General features: G+C 38.8%; 1 protein-coding gene across 2 annotated transcripts in view; it reads left to right on the forward strand.

The window, feature by feature from the left end:
- The window catches only part of PARPBP (PARP1 binding protein), an 86,710-nt gene that overhangs the window by 36,767 nt on the left and 25,793 nt on the right, over window positions 1–24,150 (forward strand). For both annotated transcript variants that reach the window (XM_058308632.2, XM_058308633.2), the window contains 2 exons: window positions 3,694–3,864; window positions 4,947–5,101. In XM_058308632.2, coding sequence (XP_058164615.1) covers window positions 3,694–3,864; window positions 4,947–5,101 — 326 coding nt within the window. The remainder of the gene's footprint in view (window positions 1–3,693; window positions 3,865–4,946; window positions 5,102–24,150) is intronic.

The following is a 24,150-nucleotide window of genomic DNA, read 5'->3' on the forward strand; positions in this document are numbered from 1 at the left end:
ATTTATGGACTCTCTATGCTGTTCCATTGATTTGAGTGTGGGTCCGTTTACCAATACCACACTGTCTTGATTGCTATATTTCTACAGTAATCCTTCAGATCATTTCCTAGCATTTTAATATGTTGATCTAATGTCTTCTAGCTTGCATACTTTTTTTCTTGTAGTTTTTGAAGATACATAGATCACAAAAAATGTTACATTAAAAAATATAAGAGATTCCCATATACGCCCTCCCCACCACCACTCCTCTAACATCAACAACCTCTTCTTTCACTGTGGCACATTCATTGCATTTGGTGAATACGTTTTGGAGCACTGCTGTACTGCATGGATTATAGTTTACATTGCAGTTTACACTCTCCCCCAGTCCATTCAGTGGGTTATGGCAGAATATATATTATGAGAAATTATCCATTAATCTTAAAATTGTTCCCTTGTATATAATGTGTCATTTTGTTCTATTTTCAATATTTTTCTCTCATCTTTGGCTGTCAGCAGTTTTGACTATAGTGTATTAAGGAGTGTTTTTCTTTGTGTTTTTCCTACCTGGGTAGCCTGTTGGATCTGTAATTCATGTTTTCTAGCCAGATGTTCTTGGCCATTATTTCATCAAGTATTTTTTCTGCTCCTTTATCTCAGTTTCAGGGACTCCAATTATATGAATATTTGCTCTCTTTAAATTGACTCACAGATCTTAGTTTTTTATATTTTTTAATCTTTTTCTTTTCTTTGGATTTGTTCATTTCTATTGATTTATCTTTAAAGTTAACTGATTCCTTCTTCTGTTGTCTCCAAGCTGCTATTGAGCCCATCCAGCAAACTTAGCTTAGTTTTTTTTTTTTAACGCACAGGAAGAAATTTAATTTTTTTCTCACATTGCTTCTCCCCCAACCCCAAGATGGCTCCCTTGTCTGTCTGCTCATTCTATGCTCATTGTCCACTTGTCTTTTTTAGGAGGCACCAGGAACTGAACCCAGAGCCTCCCATGTGGGAGGTAGGCACCCAACTGCTTGAGCCACATCCTCTCCCCAGGGGTTTTTAACTAGAGGTCCATGGAAGGGGTCTGTGGAAAGATTCCAGAGGGTCTGTGAGCTTGAATTGAAAAAAATTAAATTATCTTTATTTTCTTTGACCTCTAATTGAAATTAAGCATTTCCTTCACTTATGAATGTATGCACTAAATAAATTACAGTAGTATTTATTTTACTTGACTGGCAAAGGGGTTCATGGAAAATAATGGTTAAGAACCCCTGTTCTAATCTGTTGATTCATTGATAATGCATATTCTTTAATTCATTTAACATATGTTCTCTTAATTCTTTGTACATGCTTATAATAGCTATCTTGATGTTTTGTCTGCTATTTTCAATATCTGTATCCACTTGATGACAATTTCTATTGACAGCTTTTTATCCTGAGAAAGGGTCACATTTTCCTGTTCCTTTCTCTGTCTAGTAATTTTTGGTTGAAAATTTGACATAGTAGATAATATTTCATAGTGAGTCTGGATTCTATTACAGTCTTCTGAGAAATAGCAGAGTTTTGTCCTAGTAGACAGTTTACTTGTCAGGATTCAAACTGTATACTTTGTCTCTCTGTTGTTATATGGCTTCTGTTATCAGCTTCCCATTGCTACTTTTTTAAATCTTGTTTTTTGTAGGTCTCCCCTTTGTCTGCCAAATTTTGGGCAGAGGTGGAGCTCATTCCCTCTGTGGTTTCCTTGTTTCTAGGAATTTTAATGAATTTTCCAGCTGCTTTGCCAGCTTCAGGCTCTATACTCTCACACTTCAAACCTGCCCAGCTTCAGTTTTCTGCCACTTGAGCTACACACAGTTGTGGAGTGCATTCAGTTAGGCAAACTTTTAAACTCAAAGCTCTGGTTCTTTCCTTGTAGCTCCATCTTTCTAGAGTATATTTCTTTTTGAGTTCTGCCTGTGTTTTTGGTGGACCCCTGGAGTGTCCCCCACGCTTGTATAGTTTAGCTATCAGCCAGGGGTTTGGGTTATTCATGCTCTGGATTTTTGCAAGGATTCCCCTTTCAAATTTCTGGGCTTCAGTCCTAAACTCTAAACTCTGGTACCTTTAGACACCTCTGTTTTCTGCAACCATAGCTGTGGGACTTGGGCAGTCTTTGAGCCAGTAAACCACAACCCACAAATTCATACCCTTCTTGTTGCAGATCTTTTAAAATTAAACTTCCTCTAGTTTCTGCCTGTCTTTTGGGTGCTTTCCAGTGTCTTTAAATAATTTTTTAGGAAAGCAGAGAGGTGGCTCAAGCGATTGGGCTCCCACCTACCATATAGGACACCTGGGGCCTCCTGGTGAAGGCAAGCTGGCCTGGCTGGTGAGCTGACCCACGTAGAGAGCTGGCGCAGCAAGGTGATTCAACAGAGACACAGAAGAGATACAATAAGAGATGCAGCAGTTCAGGGAGCTGAGGTGGTGCAAGAGAATGAGTGCCTCTCTCCCACTCTGTAAGTTCCCAGGATCAGTTCCTGGAACCGCCTAATGAGAATACAAGCGGACACAGAAGAACACACAACAAATGGACACAGAGAAAAGACAGTGGGGGAGGGGGAGTCAAAATAAATCTTAAAAGAAAAAAGATGATTCTCAAAAGAGTGCAATCAGAGTTTAAAAATTTTTATTTACAAAAATGTTATCTAATATTTTATATTGTTTTCTGCAGGGGTACACTTGATCACTTACTTTTCTCCCATTACTTGATGTTGCATGGCCTCAAATGACCACAGACCTCAATTCTTATACATTTTTATTGCAATTTTTTTAAAAAATTAAACTTTCAGTCTACTTCTTTCTGTCTTTTAGATGATTTCCAATGTCTTTACATGGTGGTGAGTTTTTTTAAAAAGTTTTTCTAATGTTATAGTTCTTTTCTGCAGGGGATCACATGGTCATTTCTATCCTAGTACTGGATGTTGCAAGACTTTGAGTAGCTATAAATAGCTAATTTTAAAAGAAAGAATATTAAATCCCTGGTTTATCATTTGATTGGGAATGACAAGTACAATGTCCATATCAGGTTTATCCCTTAAATTATTCATCTTGTGCTTCAAAAGCCTATACCTATTCTAGACCAGATAATACGAACATCAACTACTTGGTTATGTTGCTGTTATTTGTTAACATTTGGTTGGATCTCTTCACTTTAATTCTTATTTGGTTATTTGGCTTTGACAAAGTAAGTAGTAATTCTCAAAAAATTTACCATATAAGTTCAGGCCTTAGATCTGGCCTTCTATAAGGGTTGTAGGTATGGGATCAAACTATAGGCAGTAAACCCATGTCCTAAGCTTTAAAGAGCTTTATTATTGGTTATTATTTAGTGGCATATGTATATAGAGGAATGAGTTAAGGCTTCATCACAGTGAAAACTTTGCAGTTTATCTTCTATATCATTTTCTAAGAGCCATTTTTCCAACAGTATGATAGGATTTATTATTTACTCATAGTTTCTATTGGCAGTAAGTTGGTTTCATGATCAAAGATATGTTGATTTGCCAACCTGAGCTTTCTGTTTGTATAGTCATCCTCTGTTCTCAAAAAACAGAGTGAGATATTGTTGCTGAATGATCATATAAAGTATTTATAACATATATAAAAGAGATTATTGATGGATTTAGGACAACTTCAACCTAGAAGAAAATAACTTTTAATTACTTAAATATACAGGTGGAGTTACTAGCGAAGAAAATTATCTATTCATATTTAAACCTGCTAGTGAATTCAAAGAATGACCTGGCTTTGGCTCATATTCTCAATATCCCTGATAGAGGACTTGGAAGAGAAGCCTTCACAGACTTGAAACATGCTGCTCGAGAGAAACACATGTCTATCTTTTTGGTATGAGCATGTTAAATTTGAAAGGTTATTTTAAGCTTCTTTTTGAATGCAGGATGTATGTACCTTAATTGTAGTTCTACCATTATATTTGAAAACCATGATAATTTTATTTTCTATTATATCCATCACATTTGGCAAGGGAGAATTTCTTAAAGCAGTGCTTCCCTAAATGTATCCTACACAGTGCTAGCCTTGTTAAATATCCTTGAATAAATGTTTCTAAGGGCAAATAGTTTGGAAATAGTATATACACTCCTTTTGGATATTCATAATGCTTATTCGTTTATCAAAAACTCTGAAAAGTCCTGCCATAAAGAAATCTGTTTATATTAATGTTGTATTTAATTCATTGTTTCTTAAGTTATTTGACCTTAGAAACTTCCCTCAAATTTTTGACATTTCATAGAATTTATTGTTCTTAGAGTATGCTTTGGAAAATACTGCTTTAGAACATTTCATCTTTGTTATATAGTCTTCGCATATCTATTTTTATAAGTGTAAAGACGAGCAATTTGAACTACACATGATCAAATAATTCTAGCCTGTGATAGTTAGATGAGACTTAGGAGTTATTTAGTGTAAATCTTTATTTTATAAATAAAGCAGCGAAGATTTGGAAAGCTTGAATTAATTGCCCAATCAATTCACTTATTTAACACAACAGATCAGTTGAAAATGAAAATCCATGTAACAATTCCAATAGCCAATAGTCAATCTATATTGGAATATATTCATAAAAATAATTATTTATAGTTTATTATATATTCTTCTGAATATATTCTTCTGCCATAATTTAGCACCTTGACTCAGCTCCTTAGACTCTACCTGCAGCTAGGTTCATTGCCACTAGTCTTACTGGATGAATTATACATGGTACCTATTTCTTTGGTTATTTACTTCTGAATCAAAGTGTGAAATGAGTCGTAAAAAGTGCTCAACTTTCTATTTATAACAATTAAACAATTGCTTCACTTTAACTATATGCCCTGAATATATATAGATGCATCTAGCTTCATGAAGTAAATTGTAGTTTTACTTACTTAACCATTCAACATAACTAAGTCATTCATTTTAATTCCTAGGTGGCCACATCATTCATTCGCACTATAGAGCTTGGAGGGAAAGGATATGCACCATCGCCATCTGATCCTTTAAGGACACATGTAAAGGGATTGTCTAATTTTATTAATTTTGTTGACAAATTAGATGAGATTGTTGGAGAAATGCCAAATCCAAGGTAATGACTTTTCATGAATTACAAATACATGTTATTAATCAATCTTTAAAACTTCACTGTATCAAGAATAGGAATATAATAGATATTAAAATGACCAAGCATCAGACCAGATAGTAGGGAGATGAAACAAAATATCTAGATGAATAAGTAATCATGTGACCTTCCTAGCTCTGTTTCTAAGATTTTTGCCAAGGTCAAAATGCATATTCAAATTAAATTTGATTGGAGAAGAGGGTTTACCATATTGTCTCTGTCTGGAAAAAGCATAGATTTTGGAGGACTGGAAATGACTTCATAGATAATTTCTTTAAGCTTTTTATTTAGCAGAAAAGGAAACATACCAAGAATGAGTGAGGGAATTGATAAACATACCATGAATATTCTATTTTTCTGCTAGTGTTTTGATTATTTGTAAATACTTGATTCATTTGGGACTTTTGAAAAAATTTTCTTTATTAGAGAAGTTGTGGGTTTAGAAAATAATCATGCATAAAATACAGGATTCCCATGTACCACCCCACCATCAATACCTTGCATTAGTGTGGAACATTTGTTACAATTGATGACAGCACATTTTTATGTTTGTGCTATTAATCAAAGTCCATGGTTTAACTTAGGGTTTACTCTTTGTGTAGTATAGTTCCATGGAGTTTTAAAAAAATTTTAATGTTACCATATATACAAACTAACTTTTCCTTTTTTAGTCATAGTCATATATATATTTCAATGCTATTAATTGCATTCACAATGTTGCGCTACCCTCACCACCATCCATTACCAAACATTTCCATCTTTCCAAATAGGAATCCTTTATATTTTAAACCTTAACTTCTTATTCCATATCCCCACCCTGTCCCCTGGTAACCTATATTCTGAATTCTGACTATGAGTTTGCTTATTCTAATTATTTCAAATCAGTGAGATCATATTTGTTTTTATGTTTTATTGGAGATAAGAGGATTTTCTTAACTGATAGATTTTCATTTGTAATATGGGTTTTGGATGGTGAATAAATTTTAGATAAATTTTTGAGGGGCCAGAAGTGGTTTGTGTATATTGGCAAACATGGCAAATCACTGTCAATTTGGATGGCATCCATAGCAAAGTACTAATAAAAATAACTGACATTTATCAAATAACTTATTATATGTCAGACATGGTGATAGGCTTTTTACATGAATTATCATATAATCATCACAGCAACATTATATGATGGCTACTATTATTCTCCCTAATTCACAGATGAAGAAACTGAAATACTGGTGCTAAGTAACTTGGCCTTGGTCACATTGTTTTTAAGTGGCAGAGCAGGAATCTAAACTCAGTTCTGACTCTGGAACTCTTTCTCTTAACCACTGTATCTCATTCCATGAAACTTCTCTTCCTTCTAAGATACCAAAAAGAGTTTTCTTACACAATTTTATTTAAAAGATTTCTTTTATTTATTTCCATCCCCTCTCTTTGTCTGCTCTCTGTGTCCACATGCTGTGTAGTCTGTGTCTGCTTGCACCCTCGGCGGCACCAGGAAACTGCATCTCTTTTTTGTTCCGTTGTCTTGCTGCGTCCGCTCTCCATGTGTGTGGTGCCACTCCTGGGAGAGCTGTGCTTTTTCACACAGGGCGGCTCTCCTTGCAGGGTGCTTTCCTTGGGCATGGGGCCCCACACGGGGGCGCCCTGCATGGCACAACACTCCTTGTGCATGGCAGCTCTGCGCATGGGCCAGCTCACCACACAGGTCAGGAGGCCCTGGGTATCAAACCCTGGACCCTCCCATGTGGTAGGTGGGCACTCTATCAGTTGAGCCACATCCACTTCCCTTTTTTTCTTACATAATTTTATTGTGAATCTCATTCTTCTTCAGTTTTACATGGATATTCATTAAAAGGAAGTAAATTTGGAAGAGCATTTTCCATATGACTTATAGGCAATGTCAGTCACATCTTTTGAACTTCCAGATAATGTATTGGCTGACAATTTCTTCTGAGAGAGCAGATGATTAATTTTTTAGAATATTTATTTTTAGAAAACCCATATGTAAGTATATTTTGTTAGAGTTAAATGGTATAGCAGACTTACAATAAAAAAGCCCTCAGAGCAATCAACTTTGTAAGTTTCTGTGTTTTTTATATTTACCTCCATTTAAGTGAAAAATTTTCCAGCTAATTTTGATTTTTCAATTTTAGAAAGTACCCATTAACTTCCTACCTTGAAAGATGAGGATTTCTGACCCACTCACCGTCTTCCCAACATTCCGTCTCTCTCTTCCCCACTTCTCTTCTTTGAGTTTTCTCATACAGATTCACTGCAATTTTGGATTAAGTCATTTTTTAAAAAATATTATTTTATTTATTTCTCTCCCCTTCCTACCCCGTGTCCATTAGCTGTGTGTTCTTCTGCGACCGCTTGTATTATCCGACGGCACTGGGAAACTGTGTTTCTTTTTTGTTGTGTCACCTTGCTGCATCAGCTCTCTGTGTATGTGGCGCACTCCTAAGCAGGCTGCGCTTTTTTCACATGGGGTGGCTCTCTTTATGGGGCACACTCCTTGTGTGTGGGGCTCCCCTGCAGGGGGGTGCCCCTTCGTGGCAGGGCATCCCTTGTGTGCAACAGTACTGCATGTGGGCCAGCTTGCCACACGGGTCAGGAGGCCCTGGGAATCGAACCCTGGACCCCCTATATGGTAGACAGATGCTCTATCAGTTGAGCCACATCCACTTCCCTTAAGTCATTTTTTTAAAGTTTACATTGTTATGGTTCTGTACATATTGTATAGCCAAACTATATTATTAATATATTCTCTGATTATACCTCTTTTCTTGTACAACTTTTTGTTTTCCAGAGAGTTAATTATCTACTTTTTCCTTTTACTTTCCTTCTTTATATTTTTATCACCCATTTTTGTCAGCATTTCCAATGAAAATGAAACTGTAAAATTTCTTTTTAATGTGCTCCAACATTTTAAGTCATCTCTCCGTCCTGTATTTGCCCTGGAAAACATTCTTTATGGAGAGTCTTCTATCTTCTTCATTCTGTACTTTTGCTTGTTAGGCCTATTTCAGAGCAGTAACTGAAGCTTCATGGGAATTTTCTTTGCTTCTGCCTTGTTTTCTGGATCTCATGACATTCTGTTTGCTTGGTAAACCCTTAGTTTGCACAAATAATTTTCTGAGAAGAAGTAGATGGCTGTGATGGTTAGGCTAATGTGTCAACTCAGCCAGGTAATTGTACCCAGTTGTTTGGTTAAGCAAGCACTGGGCTAAATGTAATACAAAGACATTTATGGGCTTTAGTCATCAGTGAGTTTACTGCATAGATGGCTGATTCTATGATCAACCAGGGAAATTGCCTTCAGCAGTGATGACATTTTTATCCACTCAGTTGAATGCCTTAAAAAGGGAAGTGATTTTAGCATTCAGAGAGAATTTCCCCTAGCTTGTCTTTGGACAGCCAGTGTCTCCCAGTGTCCTTATCAAGGACCTTCATTGGACTTTCATTAGAGCCCCTGTTTTTCAGCCTGCCTTCGGAATCTGGACTTGTTCATTGCCACGGTCACGTGAGAGAATCTTATAAAATCTCATACTATTTACATAGATATCTCCTGTAGATTCTGTTTCCCTAGAGAACCCTGACTAATACAGCTTGGTACCAGGAGTAGTGATTAAGGAACAGAATTGTAAACATGGAATGTCTGCAGTGATTGGCTCTCTACTGTAATTGGACTCAAGGATTCTCATGACTCCCTTTCTAATAATGAAGAGGCCACTAACAGTCTATGGCCTGAGTTGGCAATGGAGACATGCAAAATAGCATCACTTTTGATTCCCCTACTTTCATGCTTGTAAGAGGCAAGAATCTGGGTATGTTTTCAACACCTTAACAGAGTTTTGTAGAGTTGAAAGGTATAATATTGTCTGGCTCCTCCTAGATACTCTGGATACAGTTACAAAAGAAAGAGATGAGCTAAAGCCTTCAAGTTTGCAATGTAAATGCTGCATGAATGATGTCAAAGTTTCTATATGTCCTCTGAAAGATAACCTTATTTATTGCAGTCACAGACTTGAGAGATTTGAAAACAAGATTCAGCTTCTCATTGTATGAGTAGCAGAGTTATAAAGGAAACTAAAATCTCAGCCCTGCCAGGTATCTGCAGTTAGAGTGAAGGCATTGATTGGAAAGGAATGGAATCCCAAGGATTGGGATGGTAACATGGGATGATGATAATTTTGGTGGGAACATTGGAACCCTAAATTCTGCTGAGACTTTACCAGATAAATCTGTGATGGGGTAAGCAGATGTGGCTCAAATGATTGGGCTCCTGTCTACCGTTAAGGAGGTCCAGGGTTTGATTCCCGGGGCCCTCTGGTGAAGGCAAGCTGGCCCATGTAGAGAGCTGGCCTGAGTGGACAGCTGGCCCACACGGAATGCTGACCCATTCAGGAGTCCTGGCCTGCGCGGAGAGATGGTGTAGCAAGATGAAGCAACAGAAAGAGACACAGGGGAGCGATAATAAGATGCAGCAGACCAGGGAACTGAGGTGGCACAAAAGAGTGATTGCCTCTCTCCAATTCTGAAAGGTCTCAGGATCAGTTCCTTGTGTCTCTTCAAGAGAAGACAAGCAGATACAGAAGAATGCATAGTGAATGGACACAGAGAGCAGACAGTGAGCGCAAAACGAGCAGGGGTGGGGGTATGTGAAATAAATAATCTTTAAAATAAAACAAAAAAAAACCAAACATGTGATGACCCGTCCTATGGAGACCACACTTTGTCAACCTTGTGTCACACAGCCTCCAGCCTGCCCCAGGGAGACCAGACCTCCTTCCAGCTCTGAGGTGGGTACCATCCAAACTAAAGTCTACACTGCCCAGTCTCTGCCCTGCCCCAAGGAGTCTGGACCTCCTCCCTGCCCTGAGAAATCTGCCTTTCAACTCCTGTCTCAAGAGATTAATCCTGTCTTACTGGAATAAAATGCAAAGGAATGCCCTGAGGTCAGTAGCTTGTAAGGCATTTCTAATCCTTCACCTTACCCACCCCCACCACAGCTCTTCTCTTTGTGACCTATTACTAGACTAAAATCACAAGACCCCAAAGGTGAATTTCAAAGTGAGATCCATGAGGAAGTATGCTATACTCAGAAAGAACTACATGGGTTTCCCAACTTATATAGATAGAAATCAGGGGAATATATGTGGGAATAGATACTAAGGGTATGGGATAATGGTGGAAGGAATATAAACTTGGATCAGGCTGAATTTATTGATATTGGCCCACTAAGCAGAAATTCTGGATTCAACACTGTAGTTCAAGGGGTTAGAAAGGGTTCTAACAGTTTGTTCAGAAGGCTGACTAACATGGACCAGAAGATGGCCTAGCATGTCTGAGGTTGAGATGCCTGATTTGCTGTGGTAACACAGTAGAAGAGGAAATTCAAAAGTTTAGAGATTGGAATGCTAGAATGGATTTGTCATTTAAGACCAGCCCATCCACTCCAGGAATGTCCAGAGGACATACCTTTAACCAGGACTTTGAGGAATAAATTTGTAAGACTAACTCCATCTTTCCTGAAGAGCTCTGTGGTTACTTTTCTCTGTAGTCCGGATATTACTGTAGGGAGGGCTATAAACATTATGGGGACGATTGAATCTTGGGCCAGTAAAAGTCAAGTATCAGCAGTTAATAGCCAAACACAAGGTGGGTGTGGCTACCAGAAATGAAAGGCTGTTACAAAGCAGCAATCAAAATCTGAATCGCATAGTTATGGCATTGGCTAATAGATCATGTGGTACCTAGAAGTGAAATAGATGGGCAGACTACTAAATTTCTTCTGGATCTATATAAGCAAAAGAGTTCTAGGCCAAGTGAACAAAAGCCATAGCCCTCAGCATTGCCTTCAATTCCTGAGAATTTCTGAGGTTGCTCTTTATGGTTTCTCTCTTGGTAGTTACTTCGGTTTTTAGCTTTATCACTTCTGGATAGTCAGGTACTACTTGTTAATTTACTTTTCTTCTTTCTGTACAGTCATGATGTATTTCTATTATCAGTAGCTATTGTTTCCTCTCCAATTCTCTTTTTCTTTATGAATTTAAAACTTCTATTTTTGTCATTGTAATTGGATTTTGGGAGGGAGCAGTGATAAATGCATATATTTAATCCAATGTAATTTGTTATTATTACCTTTCTTTTGGAGAAGTTTCTAATTGGGTATCAACAGGGTAGAAGTATATTTGTTTTAGAGACATCTAGGGAAAGGGAATATACTTAAAGTCTTTGACTTAGAAGTCAGTCATTTTGTATATCTTGTCTGGTCATAATGAATTTAGAGAAGACCCTGAAGAAGATAATTAGATTCTCTTCAAATGGGTATAAACTGTCCACCTAAGCAATCTTTGTTTTCTTCTTTCTGCTTTCTTGACTTTTTTTTTCGGTAGGCATATACTTGTTTCATAATTTTAAAAAAGTAAAGCTATTAAATACTAAAAAGAAACATCTTATTCAATAAGCTATAAGGGTATATAAAGAAAAGGACAATTGACCTATTATGTGGGAGCCAGGCAGGGGGTGTGAGGATGGTTACCTGGATGGATATTACATTTGAACCTAATCTTGAAGGGTGAATTTGAAGGAGTTAGCCAGGCATGGAGATTGGGGATATGCTGGGGCCCAGAATGGGAGAAGGAAAGATATTTCCTGCAGTGAGGACAATATGGATGATCTATTGAGCTATTGCTCCTTTGGTTATTCAGATTTTTTTTTCTGCATTGAGTGTACTTTAATAATTGTACATGACAAGGTAGCCCTCTCTGAGTCCCTCCCCTTCTTCAGGGATTTGGATGGAAGTTGTGGAGAATGGGTGTTTCTCAGTGTTGGGATATTGAGTTGGAACTAAGACTCTCCAGCAGCTGATTGCCTCTCTCTTCCTTTCTTGATATTGCTGGGGCTTTTGGTCCAGGGGGCTTTTACTCTTTGGAATATCCAAATTCACTGTAATACCAGGAAATGAGCTTGACAAAATGGTGGTTAAGGACAATACTAACCCCAGCATCAAAAGAATGAGTGTCACTATTAAAATTACAGGAGACAAAGTGGTCCTCAGTGTATCCCAGGATTCCCTTTAGGGGGCCCTTTGACACCTGCTCCACTACCTTCTTGATACCAACGGCTGCTTTCTCCAGATGGCAGGTTAGATCCACAACTGATACATTGGGGTTGGGGATGTAGAAGGCCATGACAGTGAACCTCCCATTCAGCTCTGGAATGACCTTGCCCACTGCCTTGGCAATACTGGTAGATGCAGGGATGATATTCTTGGGAGCCCCATGGCCATCATGCCCCATTTTCTCAGAGAAGCCATCCTTAGTCTTCTGGGTGGCAGTGGTTATAAGTCCCATGCGACAACTGTCATTGATAACCTTGGCCAGGGAGCCAGGCAATTGGTGGTGCAGGAAGCATTGCTGATATTCTTCAGGGAAATGTTCTACTTTTCATGGTTCATGCCCATCACAAACATGGGGGCATTGGCCAAAGGGGCAGAGATGGTGACTCTCTTGGTGCCATCCTTCAAGTGAGCACCAGCCTTCGCCAGGATTGGAAAGACACCGTTTGGACTCCACAACATATTCAGCACAATCATCACCCCATTTGATGTTGGTGGGATCTTGCTCCTGGAAGACAATAATGGGATTCCCATTGATGACAACTTCCCCTTTTCAGCCCTGATGGTGCCCTTGAAACTTGCTATGGGTAGAATCATACTGGAACATATAGACCATGTAGTTGAGGTCAATGAAGGGGCAATTGATGGCAATATCCTACACTTTGCCAGAGTTTGCCAGCAGCCCTGGTGACCAGTTGTCATTGTCTTTGGTGTCTCTTGAGTCCTCATATTTGAGCACTTCCTTCTTGAAATTCTTTTTTCCTATAAGTTCTTGGATTTCATTCTTTTACTTTCCATCTACCTCTCTGACTACTATACGAAAATTTCTTCTTTATCTGTATTTCAGTGAAATCTAAACCTTTTTCCTGAGTTTCAGTAGCATATCTTTAACTACCTATAGGTTTTTTGCCCCATAGGCAACTCAAACTTAAAATGCCCAGACAAAATCTTCATCTTTACCTGCAAACCTGCTTTACCTCCTTAATTGCCCAGCTTGATGAAGCTTTCTCCCTCATCTACCCATGCAGATAATCTGGGTATATTCTAGCCTTTATTTTCTCCTTTCTAAAAATACCTTTAGTCTCCAAGATCTGTAAATTCTTTTTTCTTATCACCATTCCTATAACCACTACCTTATTTCCAGGCTTTATACTGTTTGTATTCAGACTTACATGCTTTCTTACCTGGATTGTTTCACGTCTCTGAGTTGTCCATTCTACCTCCAATCTTGAGTTGCCCCATTCTGTTGTCCTCACTGCTGCTAGCAAATGTTACTCCCATGATTTAAAACCCTTCATTGATTCCATATCAGGTTCAGGATAAAATTCCAGAAGCCTCAGTAGTATATGCAAAATTTATGTGATCTAACTTTTCCCTCTTTCTCAGTCTGGCTTCTTCAAGTCTGAACCTCTGGGTTCTGGGTTTCTAGATTCTTGGCTTCACCACAAGAAAGAATTCAGAGATGAGCCAATTTAATAAGGCCAGTAACAAGAGATTATTAAGGAACAAGAGAAGAGATAGTACATACCCAAGAAGGTGTGGGCGTGCTGCAGGGTGAAACTTGTGTAGGGCCCTTGGGTAGGCCTTTTTTTTTTTTTTTCTCTTCCCTTCTTCCCCACCTTCCAACCCCCCCCCCCCCCCCCAGTTGTCTGCTCTCTGTGTCCATTCACTGTGTGTTCTTCTGTGTCCACTAGTATTCTTGTCAGTGGCACCCAGAATCTGAGTCTCATTATTGTTACATCATCTTGTTGCGTCAGCTCTCCGTGTGTGCAGTGCTCCTTATCCATACAGTGAGTTTAGATAATAGCCCTAGGCCAATGTATACCCAGCCTCCCTGAACCGTTGGCACATGTATCATGTCTTGGGCATGCCAATGTGGTCCTAGGAATTCCCTTGTTTACCTGGATATAATTGCCTCTACTTCCCTAGGAAACAATTTCTTCATGGTCCTGGTCACTGTACTATCTGTCCTACAGATAAAACCCCCAGGCCCCAGGCAGCTCAACTTGACTGCTCTCCCACAGTGTTCTGTAGGAGAACTCTGTGAGCCTTCTTCTACATGAAGGGCAAGTTCTGGGCTGGTGAGTCTCTCAGGCCACCACCAGGCAGATGAGACCAGAAATATAAGCTCCCATTATCTGCAGGAGGGTTTCTCTGCTCCATACTCTACCAGGACTAGGGATCTGCAGTTATAGTGTGGATGGGCTCCATGTAGAGCAGGTGATTGGTAGGGAGAGGGGCCAGGGCATCAGGATATTCTCTTGCTTTTAAGTAGTCTTTTTCTTGATTCAGCACTTGTCCTGTTACTGTGGACCTTTAACTATTTTCTGGAATTTTGAGAAAGATATCTCTGCAAGTTCTAGGTGGTGGTTCAAAGTTTTTGTAGGAGGATGGAGCCCAGGAAGCATTTTTTTAATAAAGATTTATTTTTTATTTATTTTTCTCCGCTCCCCCCTCCCCAGTTGTTTGCTCTCTGTGTCCATTCGCTGTGCTTTCTTCTGTGACCGCTTCTATCCTTATCAGCAGCACAAGGAATCTGTGTTTCTTTTTGTTGTGTCATCTTGTTGCATCAGCTCTCCATGAGTGTGGCGCCATTCTTGGGCAGGCTGCACTTCCTTTCGCGCTGGGCGGCTCTCCTTACGGGGCACACTCCTTGCACACAGGGGTTTGAACCATGGACCTCCCGTGTGGTAGGCGGATGACCTATCCATTGGGCCAGGCTCTTTCCTAGGAAACATTTTTGATACATTTATGTGGAACCTTTAATCACATTTAATTTTTAAAGGTACTGTTTATTGTAGCCAATAGTTATAAAATTTGTGAGGACTGTAAAGAAAAGCCAGACACTTTTTGATTAAGTAAACATAGTAATTATTTTAAAGCATTACTTGTCATTTCTGTTTATTATTACTTATTGTTTACTTTCAGTAACTTTCCTTCTGTCCCAGGGCTGTAGTGTGAGATATTTAGGAGTCAGGAACTATAATTTGCCTCTTTCTCACCAAACTCTCCTTTTAATTTCTATCTTCTTGGAAACTTCCCTGAATACCTTCCCACTCAAACTTTTCCTCTACCTTCCCACTCAAACTCCTCCATATTGTCACTATCATACTATATCCTATCATCAATTTTGCCCATTTAAATAGAAAATTATTTATTTTGTATCCCAAGTGCCTGGCACAAATGCCCTGGAGTCATGTGAGTTAAAACTTTGAGAGTTTCTAGGCTATAGAAGCAAGAATTTGAATTATGCCACTCTGTTGCACAGCAGATATTAGAAGAGCTAACCAAGCTGCCTCAAAGAGCTAGAGACTGGATGATAGGCTTAAAGGAAATTGGGGGGTAGAGGAAGGATGTAAGCTGACACCTACATGGGTGAAATCTATGATAAGCTGGAGGTAAGTAATTGTACAAGGAAGAGATAAAATGGGGGAATAGGGTTACCTTTGGGTGGGGCTTTGCAGGCTTGAGGGGGGCTAGGGATGGGAGGATAGGTAATATTGCCCAAGAAATTGGGGGTAGGGTGGGGCAACATATGAACATAGGAGATTGTCAGGTATTTGGTTTAGAGTATAATGCTGAGAAAACTTTTTCAAAAATATAATAAGGAAGGTTACCTATTTAAGATGCTTAAAGGGGATAATCTGACACAGGACAGGCTCCTAGGGAGTATGTGAGTGCTCATTTTGCCATAGTGGGTTATTATCATTGAATAGAGACCTATATAATGAGAGTGAAGGTATACCCAAATCCTAGAGAGGACTGATGTTCTCAAATAGAGGGAATTGTATCTCTGGAGAGAAATGGTGGCTCCTAGTGCATTAGGGCAGTTGAGCATGTCAAGCCCTCAACACTGTTGCAAGTATCTCTGAACATGGCCCTTCAAGCAATGAAGATTGACTGTCACTGTGGGCCCTAAGGGGAGGGGGAAAGAAGTATTGAATAGATGGAATCAATGTAGCTGTTTGGGCAATAGACGTGTTCCACAAGATTACGCCCTAAGGGGAGGGGGAAAGAAGTATTGAATAGATGGAATCAATGTAGCTGTTTGGGCAATAGACGTGTTCCACAAGATATATAAGACATGTTAAATTACACCAAAACATATAGGGGCTGATAGGCTAAAATGTAAATCATAACGTAAAACATAAGATAACTAGAAATTTAGAAAATTGTATAGTCTGAAATATAAACCACAATGAAAACCCAAATGTTACCTTGTTTGAAAGCTATTGTCTCAATATCTGTACATCAGTTTCAGTAAATATAGTATGAATATGTAAAAAGATTATTTCTGTGGAAGGGAAAAGGGTTTTATGTTGGATATGTGGGAGTACTGTATATTGTATATATGAATTACTGTGATCTAAAACTTTTGTGAAGATAAGCTTAATAATTAGGAAAAAGAAAAAGAAAGGATATAGACACTGAGGAAAAGACAGAAGAAGTTGCCTTGCCAACTTGCATACAGAGCAATACTTACTGTAGTGATGGAAGGCAAAACATCAAAAACAAAGCTTTTGCGTTTTTTCATTTTTTGATACCCCAATTTATTTTTACCTTAATTTTTCTAAATTAATATGTATTCTATACCTAACCTTTAAACTCATCACTATATTCCATTTTCCTATTAATGGAACCTGGCAATATATTGGGCTTCACTTTTGAAGAAGTTTTGGATCACAGAGAGGTTCAACAATGGCAGGGGAGGAATACTGGTATGAGATGTTATTGACAGGGGACACATGGTTGGCAGGGAGTTCTACAGGGCATATATACACGGTACATAAAAATGTTTGGATATTTTCATAGTGGTTACAATTAAAAACAACAACTGAGGGAGTGCCGAGTTCCTAGCCAGGAGAACTCTATCACAGTCCCTAAGGGAACAGCAATAATCCCCCAAGTGCAACAGCAAAGATCGAACAAGAAGGAAGGTCCAACAATGAGCCCTTGATACTAATGACTGTGCTTGTGAGCTTGTGAGCCTGTGCACCTGAAATAAGAGCAAGGCCTAGAGCTGCAGGGTGCCTAAGAGTTACCTCCTGAGAGCCTCTGTGTTGCTCAAATGTGGCCAGTCTCAAAGCCAAACTCAGCGTGTAAATGCTTTGCCTTCCCCCCAGCGTGGGACATGACTCCCCGGGATGAGCATCCCTCGCACTGAGGGATTACTACCAAGTACCAGCTGATGATGTAACTAGAAAATGACCTTGAATAAAAAGGGTCAACTCGGACCAGCAGAATATCTCAGTCTACATATAATACCAGGAGTTAAAAATGCTTTATGACCCTGAATCAAAGTGGGAAATGGAAAGGACAAATGAGTTTGTATGGCTATGAGTCTCCAAAAAGAGCCGGGAGGTTATCCGAGGGGTCACCCTTATGCACACTGGAGCAGAGTCCCAGAGACAGATAAAGTAGATAAAACCCCAGGTGCTGGTTCTTCTGAGGGCTACAGAGACCCACAGGTTCTATGGTCATGGCAGATGGCATTCAGTGCCATGTCAGTTGGCCCTACTTTGGAATTTGTGTTTCTGTGTGATAGAGCTAGACTCAGATGTGATCTTTGTCCACAAGTCTCTCCTGTTACTTTTACTGGAAGTGTAGTTGGTGCTGGGGTTTAATGTATACCCAGGGGACCTGAATCTCTGGACTGACCATGTGATAGCCAGGCCCTGAGCCTCAAGAGACTTGCAACTCCTACGCTCTGGTTTATTGGACTTACCCCACTCATCTAACATGGAGGTGAAGAAGGTCAACACCACACCAGGGAGCCAAGAGTGCCTACAACTGAAAGCAGAATTGCATCCAGCATCCATGTGGAATCTAAGCCCCCTCTTGGTATAGATGTGGAGTGGACACAACCATTCTAAGGTCCACAGGATGGAGGAATAAAGTATGGATTAGAGTGGACTTACTGATATTCTATTCATGAACTATTGTGATTAGTATTCGAAGAAAATGTGGCTTGGTGTGGGGAAATTGGCCATGGTGGCTGCTGGGGGTAGGGAGTGGGAGGAAGAGATGTGATGTGGGGCATTTTCGGGACTTGGAGTTGTCCTGGGTGATGCTGACGGGACAGTTACCGGACATTGTATGTCCTCCCATGGCCCAGTGGGTGGACTGTGGGAGAGTGTGGGCTATGATGTGGACCGTTGACCATGAGGTGCAGCGGTGCTCAGAGATGTATTCACCAAATGCAATGAATGTCTCATCATGATGTAGGAGGTGGTTGTTATGGGGGGAGCAGTGGAGTGAGGGCGGTGGGGAGTATATGGGGACCTCAAATTTTTTTAATGTAACAATAAAAAAATAAAGACAAAAAGAAAAAAGAGCTAATGATTGGTTCTAGAATGAATCTATAGCATAGCATAGATTAATCATAGCCATGATGTATGGATATTTTGCCAGGGTTCAAAATCTTGACTTTTGCGAGTATCAAAAATAAAAGTCTTGTAACTTTTATCCTAAATACTATTCAGTCAGTGAATGACATTATAAAATTTTTTTAGCATATTTGTTCCTGAAGGAGGAATAAGAAAAGGGAGAAAAAGTGGCTGTTTCCTTTTTTTATTCCTGTCCTTATAATTGGTATTAAAACACTTCCCTATTTTATTCTGCTTTTGAATCATTTCCTATACAATTTTCATTAGAGATTAATTCCCAGAAAAGGAACAGAATGTTATGTTTCCATTTTGGCCACATCTCATCCAATTAATTTCTGTGCTTTTAATTTGAAATTAAGAATCCAGATGAAAAAGAAAGTGGCTGTGTGCACTAGGATATAGTGTTTATATCCTAGAGTCTGCTCAAACTTCTGATAATGGACGTACAGAAGATTAGGTCCTCTGGTCAACTCTTTCATTGAAAATAATTAAAGTTCCAGATAATATGTATTTTTAAATGCTTCTTAAATGCATTTATGAACAGACAAATGTAAGGAAAACACAGGCCAAAAGCCAGGTTGAAGTAGAAAAGTCAGGGAGGTAAGTCAAGAAGAGAAGCCAGCTTTTGATTTGACGTCATTTGTTAAATTTAGCGAATTGAAGATTCTGTTTTTATAGCCTCTTATGGTCTCAGTGGACATTGGTCAAAGCTTAGTGACTGCCTGAGAATGGGAGTCTCATAGGAAATACATATCCACCCCAAAGGGCTACCCCTTCATGGTAAAAGTGAACTAAAAATAAGGGCATTTACTTTAACCTTTTGATAAAAGTCTACTTCATGGTGAAATTTTTTAGCAACTTTTACATTTAAGGACAAAACAAAAGTTCCTGCTATCTTCATTTCTTTTGAGCTTAGTATTGGATATCCAATTCTGGGTAGCAAGGCAATAAAAGAATAAGAGTTCTAACAACTGGAAAGGAAGAAATGAAACTCATTATTTGGTGAAAATATGATTGTATATGTAGAAAACTTGAAGGATCTAAAGATAAATTATTGAAATTAACAGAGTTTAATAGTGTAGCTAGGTACACAAGCAATAAACAAAAAGCAATTATATTTTCACACCAGCATCAAATATAGTACATTTAAAAATATAGCTTCAATTACTAACTCCTTCCACCTTGGTAGGTTCAGTCTGAATGTGAAAGTCTCTGGTTGCCTTCTCCCATCTTGCTGCTAGCCCAAGATTTTATCCCTGGTCACAGTTCTCCTGGTGATATTTGTGTTTTTGAAAACCCCTTTCATCCTGCTTGCCTGTCAGTCACAGCTTCCAAATCTTATGTGTTCCTTTTGTGAGAGTGATTGGGTGCTAAATGGAGATTTTCCCATTTCCATCAGTGAGATGTTCCCAGTTAGTATCTAGTTTGCCAAAATATTTTCAGTAGAAACCCCTAAATACTTTGTACTGTTAATAATAATAATGATTAATAGTAAAATATATGTCTTTGTCTTACTATTAACAACTTTAGATTGTTCCATGTGATGTTGGTCATTTATTCAATAAACATTTAGCAGTCATCTCTTCTGTTTGCCAAATGTAAGCCGATAATATGAAGGTTAGTAAAATATGGTTCCTTCCTAAAGTAGCTAATTTTTTCATGAAATGTTTCCCAAGCATGTCTAATGATAAGAATCACTTATGTTACTTTAAAAAACAAACAAACAAATATCCATTGCCCTTTTCATGAGATTGTGATTCAGTAGGCTGGGATCTGGGAACTGCTGTTTTAAATAAATGTTGAATATGATTCTGATGATCACGCAAATTAAGGAGACACCAGTCTAAAACATTATCATATATTAAATCTCTTTGTAATTTTCTTCCAACTTTCTTTCTCTTTCTGGCCCAGCTATTTAAATGTGAACAGTTATACTTCTAGGACTTATTAGGAAATCTGGCTTGTTCCCTAAAATATAATACCTAATCTACCAATAAGGCAGTAAGGATGAAAACAACAACCCATAACTTCTTTTATGCCACTTCAACAATAGTTCAAACTCTAGCATACAAAACACAGATTTCTGGGTCCTACTCCCAGAGTTTCTGATTCAGTAAGTCTAGAATGAGCCTGAGATTTTATTTGCATTTCTTGTGAGTTCCTAGGTGATGCTGATGTTGGTCTGGGGACCATGCTTTCAGCACCACTGCACTGCAGAATCAGAACTGATTGAAGGAACTTTGGGATTCAACTGCAACAATCTTTATATGCCACTTTTTAGGAATGCCGTAACCATCAGTGCTCCTGATTTAAAACTTAAACAGAAATGAGATTTATTGGAGGATAATTGGTAGGAAGACTGAAGATTCAAGCTTGGAAAATTGGCAGAAGCCCAAGAGAACCTAGAGAGGAGAGAACTCTACCAGGGTTATGCCACAGTAACAATATGGTTAGGATATAATAGCTGGCAGAGGTTCACTGGACACTGCCTTCATTGTATTCTCCACTCCACTGCTGCTGTCTTGAACATTCTCTGTCTAGATGTCTTTTCTTTATTCTCTCAAGATTCAAAGTCCCAGGTGAGAGTTTCTGATTGGCCAAGCCTTGTTATGTGTTTAGTTTCCATATGTCCCACTCGTCAGGGATTGGTATATTTGGCCCCAATCGATTTGGGAGGTAAATACCGAACACTATAATTTCTAACTTATAAAATATGACTTGTCTATAGCAACCATCCTATGAACTTGGAATTTGTAATGAATATGGAAAGATACATGCTTTGTTAATATGTATTAATAAAATTGGTTTAAAAAAGTATTCAAAAATATTTATATTATTGAAAATCAGTTATAGTATTGCACCATTTGTTTTTATTCATTGGCATTCATGTGCTCCCTGTTCTAGTATTTAACAACACAATATTGCAATCACCAGTTTACTTGTTTGTTTCCCATAAGCTCCTTATCTCAGCATCTGTTTAGTAGATGCTTAATAAATTAAATATTAATGAAGGAAAGAAGTAGCATATTTACTGAGTAGTAAAAATGTGCTTCATTTCTTTGCCTTTATCCTTAAATATTTATTTTCTTATTAGTAAGGAAGAAAACTATACAATAGCAAAAAATATATGGAGAATATTTGAAATCAATAGGTTGATTTAAATTTTAGTCAAAAGTTATGGCATGGGAAACTGACTTGGCCCAGTGGTTAGGGTGTCCATCTACCACATGGGAGGTCTGCGGTTCAAACTCCAGGCCTCCTTGACCCGTGTGCAACTGGCCCATGCACAGTGCTAATGTGCGCAAGGAGTGCCCTGCCACACAGGGGTGTCCCCCGCATAGGGGAGCCTCATGCACAAGGAGTGCGCCCTGTAAGGAGAGCCGCCCAGCGCAAAAGAAAGTGCAGCCTGCCCAGGAATGGTGCCGCCCACACAGAGAGCTGACACAGCAAGATGATGCAACAAAAAGAAACACAGATTCCCATGCTGCTGACAACAGAAGCAGACAAAGAAAGAACACACAGCAAATAGACACAGAGAGCAGACAACCGGAGTGGGGGGGAAGGGGAGAGAAATAAATAAATAAATCTTTAAAAAAAAACGTTATGGCATAATTACAGAATATTAGTAGTTAACTATATTTTTTATATTTCAATATAATACAACATTATTGTAGAATAAAATCCCATCCATTGAAAATCTATTAATTTAGAATTTGTGCTCTTCTTGAAACTCTTGAAAGGCTGTACGTTGTTTTTATGTTAAAGATCAAATCTTAACCTGGCCTATGATGCCCTGAATGCTTCGGCCCTTGACTTTTTCTCCATTCTCATCTTGCATCATTCATTTATTACTTAATCCTTTCAACAAATGGTTCAACAAATATTTATTGGGTTGTCGCTATGTGCCTGGCATTGTTCTAAGAACTGGGGATATAATGCTTTAACTTTGCATTCTCCTGGGGGTGGAGAAAGAGGGATAATAGATAAAAATAAAGGTGAGTAAGGTGAATAGAGTGTGCTGTGGGTTAGGATGTAGAGAGGAATGTTATTTGAAATAGAACCTAAGGGAAGGCCTCTTTGATGAGGTAATATTTGAGAAGAAATCTGAAGGAAGTGAAGAGAGTGAGACAATCAGATATCTAGTTGAAGAGTTGGTCTAGGCAGTGTGAACAGGAGCAAATGTCTGTGGTAAGAGCCTGCTTGTTGTGCTTTACCAACAAGGAGTCCTAGTGGCTTGAGTGGAGTAAAATGATCTAAAGGACACTGGTACAGGAGAAAGCCAAGAAATAGGGAGGGGGTAGCAGAATATATAGGGACTTATAGGTATATATTAAGGACGTTGACTTTTATTCTGAGATGTGAAGCTAGTATGGGCTTTTGGGCAGACCGGAGATGTGTTGCCTTGAGTTTTCAAGATCACCCTGGTGGATGTATAGAGAATAGATAGTAAGGATTTAAGAGTAGAAGGGGGAAGCTATTTAGGTTATGGGACTTAATCTAAGAGACAGTGGCAGAGATGCTACGTGTATTTACTAATGGATTGAGTACAGGACACCAGAGAAAGAAAGGAGTCAAGCATGACTCCAAGGATTTTGGCCAGAGCAGGTGATAGAATGAAGTTGCCATTTATTGAAATAAGAAAAAACAGTGGGGAAAAAAAACACAAAAAACTTTGGTTTGAGACACATTAAGCAAAATGCCTATTAATTTTCCAAGTAGAGATTTTGTGTAGGTGGTTGTATGCAGGGTAGCAGTTGGAACTGTACTTATACATTTGGGAATTATCCATATAGAGGTGGTAATTATAGCCATAGGGCTGGATGATATCACCAAGGGTGTGTTATATGGAGAAGAGAAGAGACTCCCAATACTTATAAATTGAGATGAGAAGGAAAAAGCAAAGAGACTGAAAAGATAAGACAATTCAGGTAGGAAGTGAACCAGGAGAAAATGATGGGAGCAAATGTGGCTCAAGTGGTTAAGCACCTGCTTCCCACATGAGAGGTCGCATGTTTTGTCCCCAGTGCCTCCTAAAAACAAAAAATCCAACAACAAGCAAACAAATGAAAAAACCAACTCAGGGAAGCTGATGTGGCTCAGTGGTTGAGTTCCGGCTTCCCACATATGAGGTCTAGGGTTCAATCCCCAGCCCCAGTACCTTAAAAAAAAAAAAAAAGAAAGTGAATGATACACATATTCCCTCATGCTTTCTCTGATCCAGCCATAATAATGTTCTTTCTGTTTCATATATGCCAAAGCTCCCTTTGACTCAGGGTATCTGTGCTTCTGTGTTCTTTACGTGGAATGCCATTCCTTGTTCTCTTTGGACATATCCTTCATGTCTCAGATTAAATATAAATTCTTTAGACATCAGTTCCTTGACTCTTAACAACATTGGGTTTCATTGTGCTTCCCTTTTGTGGTATTTACATTATGCAAATATTTATTGTTGTACTTATTTAGTATTTGCCCCCCTCCAGAACAGATAGTGTAAGCCCCAAGACTTGGTC

This window comes from Dasypus novemcinctus, chromosome 12 (genome assembly GCF_030445035.2).
Source record: "Dasypus novemcinctus isolate mDasNov1 chromosome 12, mDasNov1.1.hap2, whole genome shotgun sequence".
Classification (NCBI taxonomy): Eukaryota; Metazoa; Chordata; class Mammalia; order Cingulata; family Dasypodidae; genus Dasypus; species Dasypus novemcinctus.